The sequence below is a fragment of the Meriones unguiculatus genome, chromosome 17 (genome assembly GCF_030254825.1).
Source record: "Meriones unguiculatus strain TT.TT164.6M chromosome 17, Bangor_MerUng_6.1, whole genome shotgun sequence".
Classification (NCBI taxonomy): Eukaryota; Metazoa; Chordata; class Mammalia; order Rodentia; family Muridae; genus Meriones; species Meriones unguiculatus.
Window position 1 is genome coordinate 48,352,285 of NC_083364.1, and position 11,104 is coordinate 48,363,388.

Genomic DNA, 11,104 nt, shown 5'->3' on the forward strand with positions numbered 1-11,104 from the left:
GTATAACTGTAAGAATGTACTTTCTTTTATGAAATAGTGTTATCATGTATTCTGCCTAGAGTATGGAGGGCTTCTTTAAGCTGCCATGTTTGACATATGAAACTTCTCATCATTATGATGAAAACCTCAAACAGACAACTTATAGGAGGAGAACTTCAGTTCGGTTCATGGTTCTGAGGCTGCCATCTGTTTTGTTTGTTTGTTTGTTTGTTTGTTTGTTTTTGTTTTACCTGCTTTCTTCTTCACCTGCTCTATGGCTCTAGATTTGTATGGGGGTTGGAAGATGGAGGTGGGTATAACTTCATGGAAACCTTAAGCCAAGTGGGCTTTGGTTTTACCTCATGGCATCTAGGAGGCAAAGAGAAACCAGAAACAGCCAGGAAAATATACTCCACACACGCCTGGGGAAGGGAAAGAAACAGGAAACAAACACTGGCGCTGGCCAGTATCCTTAAGTAGCTGCAACTCCATATCTTTCCTGCAGCCTTTTTTCCCCCTCCCTCCACATCCCAATTTTCTTTTTTTTTTTACTCTCCTTGCCCAGTAATATAAAGCACCCAATCAAAATGTAAGTAAGTATGTATATGAGACAGAAAAGCCAAAATTTTATATGAAGCTCTGCTTCATTATATTCTGGGCTTGGACTCTGAGACAACCTTTGGAGAAGCCTATGGATGGTACAATTGAATACTGCGGATAAAAGAAGTTTTGGGGTCCTGCTTCTTGGATTTGAATGCCTTCGGCCTTACAGACCTAGCAATCCCTGGAAACTTTTTAACAGACACACCAGAAAATATATTTTATTGACACTGTCTGCCACAGGTGTCCTCTGTCCAATCAAGTTACCCTTTGGCAGAAACCAAAATCAATCATCCCAATATCCAATATCACAGTTACACTTAGAAATATTTATGGTTCATTGATGAGTATTAACCTACATAATTATCAAAATAATGTAAAAAATGATCGACAGAATTGTGAGCCTTTCGCCTAAAAGAAAATGTTAGCTATACCATAACATATAAAAAATGGTAAGAGATTTACAAGTACATTGTCAACATAAGTTATGTAGCAAGAGTGTTCTCTAAAAGAAATACTACTAATAAATCATTGAGAAGAATTTCAAAAATATATTTAAGATAGATTTAAGTAAATTAATAACTAAATAATTAAATAAATAACAATGCATCATTCAACTAAAAGATAAATTGTGTTCTAAATTTGGAAATTTATAGAAAGCAATTTTGGAATTCTGACTATTAATATCAATATTACTAATCAACAAGTTATGATAAAAGAAAGGATGTATAGATCAGAAAAAAAGAAACTTTCAAAGGACAGCTCACAGAAGAAATATACTTTGAAAATGAAATATTAAGCCAGGTGTAGTGGTACATGACTGTAATCTCAGCACCTAGGAGGCTGAAGCAGGAAGATCCAGAGTTTGAATTTAGCCTGGACTCCACAGTGGAACCTGTGAAGCGAGGGATGGGGGAGAAATGAGAAAAAAAGAAAGGATGGAGAGGGACGAGGGAAGAAAAAAGAATGAATGTTCAATGTTGCAAATATTTAAAGAACATAAATATTTAGTCCACTTCATTAGTGCTTTCAGCATTTTTCTCATTGCTGTGACTGAAGACTTAATAAGAAGCAACTGAAAGGAACAGAGTTTGAGGTTGGCCCTCAGTTTGGGTATAACTCATCACAGCATGGAAGATGTAGAAGCAGGAGGGAGGTGTCTGGTCCCTGTGCATTCATAGTTAGGAAGTAGAGAGAGATGAATCCATGCTTAGTTTGATGTCTGCTCTTTCCCTCTGCATTCAGCCTGGGACCCCAGACCAGGGGATGATGCTATTATTCTCAGGGTGGCTCCTCCTCAGTTAAAACCTTTCAAGAAACTTCCTTAAGGACATACTCAGAGCTGGCAAGATTGTACCTGTAATCCCAGCTCTCGGGGAAGCCAGAGGCAAGTGGATTTCTGTGTTCGGCATCAGCCTGGTCTACAAAGCAAGTCCAGGACACGCTCAGATATGTCTTAGGTGATTTTAAATCCAAGTTGATAGTGAAAACGAGCCATCATAGTAAAAGTCTTTTTTAAAAAATACATGACTCATTTATGAAAAAAAAAATAGTAAATGTGATATACCTTCTTACTTTATTGGTACTAGTATAAATTAATGAAATTGTAGAGATCTTAAAGATAATAAGCTTCATACCTTTGAATAAATAATACAATTTCTAGACATTTATTGCAAAGATATAAAAAAGAATAAAAAAACAATTGGACAGCACTAAAAAAATAGAAAATTAGAATTAGTGAAACCATAACAAGTTACTACTTAATTAACAATTCGATCAATAAGATTGAACATTACATAATCATTAGAATAATATTTTGTTACAATGTGAAAAAGACCTGTGACATATGTCATGTAAAACTGCCAATATAATGTTGTAAATTTTATCTTTATTATGTCATAATGATATACATGTACAACTTTTTAATATATTTTAATTAAGCATACATATCTGTGCCTGTATGTGGGTATGTGCACGTGTGTGTAGGTGCTCAAGGCAGGCGGGGTGTAGGATCTTGCTGGAGCTGAAGCTGTAGGCCACTGTAAACTGCCCAGCATGGGTGCTAGAGACCAAATCTTGGAAGAACAGTTCATGTGTTCATGTGCTGAGCCATCTCTCCAGCCTCCAAGTATTTACATCTTTGTGGGCATAAAACCCTGTCATCACACGGTGCCTACTGACCATGGGATCAAGCACCTGCAGATCGTGGTCCTGAGTCTGCTACTGTCTACTCTCTCTGCAGCTGCCACCTCTGCTCCTCAGTCTCAGAAACCTAGAAATGCCAAGAGACCAATGGTCCCCCTGAAACAGAAGGCTTAGTGGTCTCTAATTCTTGGGCATTCTCACAAACTGTTCCTTCCACCTAGGCCTCACGCCTACCCCACAGCTCTCCATTCATGGACTTCACTATACCTTTTTTCTATCCTGCCTCCCCACCTCTCTCTCTGTCTCTGTCTCTGTCTCTGTCTCTCTCTCCCTCCCTCCTTCCCTCCCTCACTTCTACCAAACCCTGTATATACTCCAGAGCCAAATATATCCTGTCCTATTTTTAACCACTAACTTTGTTTCTGTTCTCACGCTTGTTTGTCCCTTTCTAGTAACTAAAAAATATTAAAAAAATAAAAATTAAAAAAATCCAAGAAAGCATGGCTTCTTTTTACTTTCATGTGGGTTCTCATTGCTAACACGGGCACTCCCAATACATGTAAATATAGAAGTGTTGGAGGATATTAAAGTAATAGATGATTTCCCCCCTCCAGGTTTTCAAATCCTACTGTGCACTTGTTACATAACTTCGCAAGTAAAGCCTGTTAGACCCACTTTCAAAAGTGACCTTTCGTACAAAGTCCCAATTTATTTCTAATATCAGAGATCAGACTTCTACTCTTGCCTGATGCGTCTAAAACAAAAAGGGGGAACTATAGAGAGCTGCGGAATGCTATGCCTTAAAGATGAAGCTGGTTTCCACTTTCCACCTTCCCGATGGTGAGCGCTCTCTGTCACGAACAATTCCACATTTGGCTAAGGCTGAGGATCTGGCTTGCTTCCATGTATGTGGACCTATCTGCATTGCCCACGTGGCACGCTGGGGTTGGCTACCCAGAGGCTATTTAAGCTGTGGGCTGGCTTTCCCCAGGGTCCGAGGATTGTTCAAGGTTCCTGAATAAACTGCACTGAAAAAAAAAAGTGACCTTTCAGCCCACAGTGTCAGATCACAGCTCCCAAGCGTCTGCAATTTAAATGTGATCTACTCTGAGAGCTGACTTACTTAAATGTGTGACTAATGCCAGGGATGAAGTAACTCTCTCTTCCTTTGTAGGAGAATCACTTGAAACAATGGATGAGGAAAGCTTTGAAGATGAGAGGAATGCTCAGGAAGAGGTAAAAGGAGAGCAGTTTTTTTCAAGTTTTATTAATCTAAAAGAGTCTGTAATTTATGGAAACTACCAATGCATTTCTCTTATCCTGAAGGACTTTACCTACTAATCATTTTATAGATTTGAGTACAAAAAGTTTCTCTTTGCCTAGTGTGTAATGGGCATTGTTAACATACTTTCGTGTAAATATTATAAAAATGGCTAGCAAGTTCAAGAGATGGAGGATTTCTTTAAAAATCTTATTAGCATTCAAGCGTCAGCAAGAACTGCCTTGGCTGAAGTCTGAGCACCTCTCACTCTGTCATGTGCTGAATTTGGCCAGATCCAGAGGCTGCCGCAACTGCTACAACTACCTCTGCAAATTACCTAGAATTTCCCGGTCTGAAAGCTGTCTGCCCCTAGAGTCACAGTTCCTGATAAGCACAGCGCACAGTATTAGACAGTCCAATCTCTTCTGTCCTGGGCTAAACTAAATTTCTCAGAAAGTCCCGTGCCAGCCTCCCTAGGACTAGAATAACAAAAGAAAACTTTAGTTAGAGAAAGAGACTGTAAGGAAGACAGGTAAGGTAAAATACAAGATAAAGTCTAGAGTGTGCTGTTTAGCTACATGACCAGTTAACAAATCTTACAGGATACGGCCTCATGACGTATCTGTGAGATGAAAAAGGAGCCAGAAAAGTTACTGTTCTTGTACCTGTTTTTAAAAAAAATGCTGCTTGTCTATCAGTTTTTGAAATGGCTCACTTGCAGTTCTAGTACGGGGGATGTCAAGGTAGGGAGATAATGACTGTGTGAGATTTGTTTGTTTGTATATTTATTCATTTATTTCAAGCAGATGTGTTGAAAAGATGGGGCATATAACAAAAGACAGAAACACCACGAGTAAATTGTGTGGAGAAAACCATCAAGTTGTGTTGTTCAATAGATGTTTTCATTCCCAAGTGTCAGATGCTGGCTCTGTTTGGGGCCTACTCCCTTGTTCCTCCCCTCTATCATTCCCAGAAATGGTTTTCCTTTACTAGACCAGATGACCCCTTAAAGCTTGGTCACAACAACAAGATGGTTGTTCTGATCCTTCAGAATGGAATGCACACAATGACCACTGCGAAAGTCCCAGGCCTGGCTCTTCTGCGCTACGTCGGGTCTCACACCAGCCCTCCTCTGTCTAGCAAGTCCGTGTTCTCTAGTTTCCTTTCCATTGCTGTGATAGATTACCCTGACAAACAGCAGCTTGGAAAAGAAAGGGATTTATTTCAGCTTATAATTTTACATTGTAATCTATCTTTGACTAGAAGTAAAGGTAAGAACTTCACATCATACCCTCACTTATGAGCAGGATGAAATAAATGTAGACACACTCATCTTCTTTCTCGCTTAGCCTGTGCTCAGATCAACTTCCCTGTCCTGAACAGATCAGGACCCTCTGCCTAAGGAATGGAACTGCCCACACTAGGCTGAGTTCTCCTCATCAAGAAACTCAACTGAGGCAGTGCCACACAAGCATGTCCACAAGCCAATGTGGACAGCCCCTAGCTGAGACTCCCTTCTCGGATGATTCTAGGGTACATCAGGTTGACAAAGCTAACCATTATACCTTGTTCAAATTTGACTTCTGTTCCCATATCTATTTTTAGACACAAGAAAATGATGAATTGTTGGAAGAGAATATTAACATCTAAGGAGTCTCCTCGAAACAACCTGAAAAGAAGGTTTCATTAGCTGCCCAATCTTCTCAACATGACCGTGAAAACATCTCTGGAGCCAGAGACAAGCCAAAATTCGTGTTTCCTTTGTACAGTAGTGTGAATTAAAGCACCTCCCACTAGCCAACCAATTCGCCAAACAGTGGTGTTTCTGCATTTAGATTGGGGGAAAATAACTTTAAAATAAGACTCTAAGACTTATAGACCCCTGGTTTGCTCTCTCTAGTTGACCACTTACTATCAAAATACCACTTCACTGACTCCCAGTTCATCACTTTAGTTCTCATAGAGCATCCATAGGGAAGGGCAGAGAGAGAACATACTCGTTCTTGCTTCTTGTTTCCTGCTCATCCAGCTTTATTCACACTCAGTTCAGGGTCCAGCCCATGAGATGATCCCACTCACATTCAGTCCAGGCCTTTCCACATCAGTTAACAACCAAGACAGTGCCCCACAGACATGCCCACCTAGGCCACCCCTCACTGGAGGGGTGATTCTAAGTCTTGTCATAGGGACATTTAAAACTAACCAGCACTGGGTATATGGTATGTTTCACTATATATTAGTCAGAAACTTGGTCATTATAATAACCATGAAAGGTAGGTATATTTATTCACTGTTTGTGAGGGACTAAAGGAAGACAAATTTTGAGTAATTTGCAGAAAGTCTCAGAACTTCTAGGTGAAAGAATGGAGACTTGAAAATGAGCTGCTGCGCTGTGCATTCCACCAGCATGACCAACTCTAAATGAATACCTGAAGAGTTAATAAAAATTTAAATGCCCATGTTCAGGACCAAGCCTAGGGAAATCTGAATGTTATGCCAACACCTCACGATGGAGGCAGAAGAACCAAGTGTCCAGACTCCTGTCACAGATGGGTCCTGAGTACAAGACAATGAGTTCTGATCCTTTCAGGGACCTTAACCAGCCTTTTCTCAGTGTTATTGAGTAAGCAGTCATTGTAGTATTGTTTCAGAGGCCTCATTAGAGTGGCCTGCCTCTTGAGTTCTCAGCTGAGAAGGAAAAGAATTAAGATAAAGAGTAAAACACCCACTTGCATGTATACACCCAAAGATACACAAACTCACACACATGTGCACACTTACACTTGTTTACAGACATGCATATGTGCCTGTGAATACACATACACACACATACACACTCACACATACACACCATCACTGCTGACAGAGCCGACATGAGAATGCAGTTGCCACCTTCTTCATAGAACTGAAACACAGACTATGCAGGCATTTAACATTAAGCTCGATGCATAGCTCAGAACAGAAGAACACGGTTAATCCATTTCCAAAATGTATCAGGTAGGAGAACTGCACAAAGAGTTCTGCCTCCAACCTCATCAACCAGATATGCAGACTCAGTAGAGGGAATGGGAAGGAGGAGAAAGTGATTGAAGAGTGAAAAGACAAAGAATGGAGAGCTCCACCTTCAATCTGAGACCATCAGGACCAGAGAGAGATGCTTTCTACCGATGAACAGCTCATGAGGATATCATCAGTAATTTTGGGGGAAGGGGTAGACTCATTTAGCAGAGGAAGCAATGGAACTTAGAGAATTCAGACAACTCACTTGGTTTCACATCTTATCGTATCACTACAGAGTTGTGAGCTCAGTTAATCACGTGTCTGCTGCTTACGTTGTCTGCATCCTATTTTGGAAATCTAGGCTACTGAAGAGAAGTACACAGCCACAGTTTCAGTGACTGTGGTGTCTGGCTGGAAGCATGGGCTGGTTTGTAAAGTACCTGCTATGTAAGACACCGATGTAGGAAAATGATCCTGTCACAGATGTCTAGATCTCTGTCATACCTAGAGCTGTACAGACCTGAAAAGAATGTGTGAGGCCATCAGCCTGAGGAGGGCATCAGGAACTCTTCTATCCCTACTCACCTACAGAATGCAGGAAAATGGTATTAAGATAACTATGGAATTCTCACGTGAAAAAAAAATGCTAGCTTTTGTGACTCTCAGAAAGCCCACTGCCCCCCCTTGCAAAACCAACACATCTTCTTGCCTTGTAGCTGACGCTTCCACAGCTCAATATAGCCATCTAGTGGTCAGAGTAAAACTGAAGCTTGAAAACTTACAATGGAAATGACTATGAGACAAACTGATTTGCAATCACTACCCCTAGTGCATCAACTCTGGTCATAAACAGCCAATGTAGACATTTGGAAATGGTTAGGACGTAGGTGTGGCCTTGTTACAGGAGGTGTGTCTCTTACGTAGGTTTTGAGTTTTCAAAATTCAGGCAAAGTCCTTGTTCTACCTGCTGTCTACAGATGTGGTCCTAAAGTTCTCAGCTACTGCTCCGGTGCCATGACTGTTTGCTTCTCACCATGATGAACCCCTGAAGCTGTGAGCAAGCCCACCATTAAAGGCTTTCTTCTGTACAAATTGCTTTGTTCATGATCTTTTACAGCAATAAAACAGTAACAGTTCCCATCCTTCTGGTTAGCTTTAGATACGATTTCTGTGTTACACAAGATCAAATATAAAAGTATTTTCCCTCTGCTTTGCTCACTGTTGAGCCCAAGGTGCTCAGCACACAGTAGGCTGTCAACATATGCTTGTTGAAGGGATGAACAAAGGAGTAACCAAACAAGAAATAACCATCATACAGAAGATTATCATAAAAACAAAAAACAAAGGGGAATAAAAACATGATTGCTCAGCTGGGACTTATGTTTCTGCTGTATTGCAATATAATTTCCATACAGTTATTCCACCCTTGGTACTATTCTGTAAACAGTGACGATGGCATAGACATACAACCACTATGCTCAAGACAAAAAACAAAATCCCTTCCTATTTCTCAATTAGTGCCATCCTATGTGCACAGGAGTGGGGAGCTCCTGGCAAGCATGCCTGCTTTCTGCTCCTGCAGCCTTGCCATGTCCTGAACATCAAAAGGGTATTATAAGTCTGTTTTTTTTTCACTCAGGTAAGCACTTGGAATTGTTGTAGTTGTTACAAACTTCAAGAGTTCATTCTTTTCACTGCCAGGCAATATTTCAGTGTGTGGACATAACACTTTTTCACCCATGAACTAACTTCAGAGTCTATTTCCAGTTTTTGATTGGGGAGGTTGGGATAAAATTTTATATACAGAATCCAGATTCTTAGAGATTATATTTCCAACCTAGAAAATTCCTAAACATGGGATTTCTGGCTCATTTGGGAGGCCTGTTTTAACTGTATTTAAGAGTGCCTTATTGATTTGCACAAAGGCTACCATTTTACACCACCTAGGAGACCTTCTGTTCTTTCACATCCATTGTCCATACTGAGTATTATCAGCCCCTGACTTTGCTTTTTGACATTGGACATTCTAATAGGTATGAGAAGGTGTTGTGCTATGGTTTTCATTTACACTTTCCTAATAGCTAGCATGTTCCCCACCTTTTTAAACACTCATTTGCCACCCATATAGAATCTTAGGGGAGGAATCTGTTCAAATATTTTCTTTACTTTGTTACTGAATTTTGTTGTGTTTGTATGTAAATTTTTTAAGTATTTTATTTTTGAGATTATAGCATGTATATAATTATATATTATTTCTCCCTTCTATTTCCTCCCTTGCTTTCTTTCAAATTTTTTTAATTTTTTATTAATTACACTTTATTCATTTTGTATCCCCCCATAAGCCCCTCCCTCCTCCCCTCCCAATCCCACCCTCCCTCCCCTTTCTGCAAGCATGCCACTCCCCAAGTCCACTGATAGGGGAGGTTCTCCTCTCCTTTCTGATCTTAGTCTATTAGTTCTCATCAAAAGTGGCTGCATTGTTCTCTACTATGATCTGGTAAGGCTGCTCCCCACTCAGGGAGGTGATCAAAGAGCAGGCCAATCAGATTATGTCAGAGGCAGTCCCTCTTCCCGTTACTATGTAACCCACTTGGACACTGAACTGCCCTGGGCTACATCTGTGCAGGGGTTCTAGGTTATCTCCATGAATAGTCCTTGGTTGGAGTATGAGTCTCTGGGAAGTTCCCTGTGTTCAAATTTTCTTTCTTTCAAATTTATGAGCTCTTTTTCCATTAATTGTTGTCACAAACAGTTATATCTATGTAACACATAAATACATATTTCAAAATAGTTAAGTACTTAGTCAGTGTAATGTTATGTGTAAATGTTTGTAAGGCTTACTATTTGGGATTGGATAACAAGTGAATATGCTTTTCCCTGGGAAAGACTATTTCTTCCACTTTCAGCATTCCTTAGTCGCCTGTAGTCCTTTGTGTAGGGTTAAGGCCTCATGCGCTCTCCTCTGTCCATGTTAGCATGTCTGTTGCTGTCCTTGTTCAGTTCATGTTTAGGAAGTCAAATTGGTAAGAATGCATGGAAGAAATTTATGGTAAGAAACTATATGCAGCTTCTGACAACCCAGGAGACACAATCTCACAGCAAACTCTCTGATCCTCTGGCTTTGAAAATCTTCCCACACCCTTCCCAGGAATGATCCTTGAGCCTCAGGGGCAGGAGTTGTGTCGTGCTTGTATCCTTTGTTGGAATTGGGCTCCACAACTCTGCATTTTGTTTGGTTCCAGTTTTCTGTTACAAAGAGAAATTTCCTTGAGAAGGGGTGAGAAATATTTTTTCTGAGGGTATAAGGATAAATATTTAGTCTGTAGCTAGGGATTATCCTGGTTTTGTAAAGTAGCAGCTAGAGGTTCTCTTCCAAAATCTGTGACTTCACTAGTTCTTGGGAGTTGGCTAAGTTTTCAGTACCGGGCATGATTTCCCTCTTGTTGAGCGGATCTTAAATCTAGTTAAAGAACTATTGGTTAACACCAAGGTTTATGTGTCACTACCGCTCTCTTAGAACTATTGTGCCACTCTGCTCCTCATTGTGATTCGTGGGCATCATATCTAGATAGGGCTGCCTTTCTCCCTTCTTTGGAAGTTTGCATGGTGCCTTCTGTGCCATAAAAGCTAGTCTTTAGGGAGGCAGCATTCAGGTCAGTTCCAGATCCAGGAGCATCTGGGCCCTCTGAAGTTCAAGGTGTCTTCAGCAATAGGGACTCACCTTCCACCTTTAGGGGGCAGCCAAGGGCAATAGCGATAAAGCCATATGCTTGGGGAGTTACTTTGACAGCCCTGACCAACACCCCAAAAGAAGGCTTCTCATGTGCGGTGCTTTAGCTTTTCTTAGATGATCTTTGGCTCTTAATGGGAACGGTGTCAGCCCTGATAGGAAATTTTTATTTAAACTACTATATGTATATTTTATACACAGACACAGACTTATATAATTATAGGTATTTTTAGGTGGCGAGCTGATTATTTTCACATAATCCTGGCAGTTCTGTTACCTTTTTCTCTGCTTTTATGGATTTACACACACACACTATTTAGAGTGCTTCCATTTTCCCCATTTCCCATATCAAATCACTTGTACCCTTCTATTCTCCTGTCTATTGTTCC

At 40.4% G+C, this 11,104-nt stretch overlaps 1 protein-coding gene across 1 annotated transcript in view; it reads left to right on the forward strand.

Moving 5' to 3' along the window:
- The window catches only part of Slc9c1 (solute carrier family 9 member C1), a 74,412-nt gene extending 68,777 nt beyond the window's left edge, over positions 1-5,635 (forward strand). Inside the window, exons 26-27 of the mRNA XM_060370988.1 lie at positions 3,899-3,960; positions 5,591-5,635. Coding sequence (XP_060226971.1) covers positions 3,899-3,960; positions 5,591-5,635 — 107 coding nt within the window. The remainder of the gene's footprint in view (positions 1-3,898; positions 3,961-5,590) is intronic.
- The last annotated feature ends 5,469 nt before the right edge of the window (positions 5,636-11,104 follow it).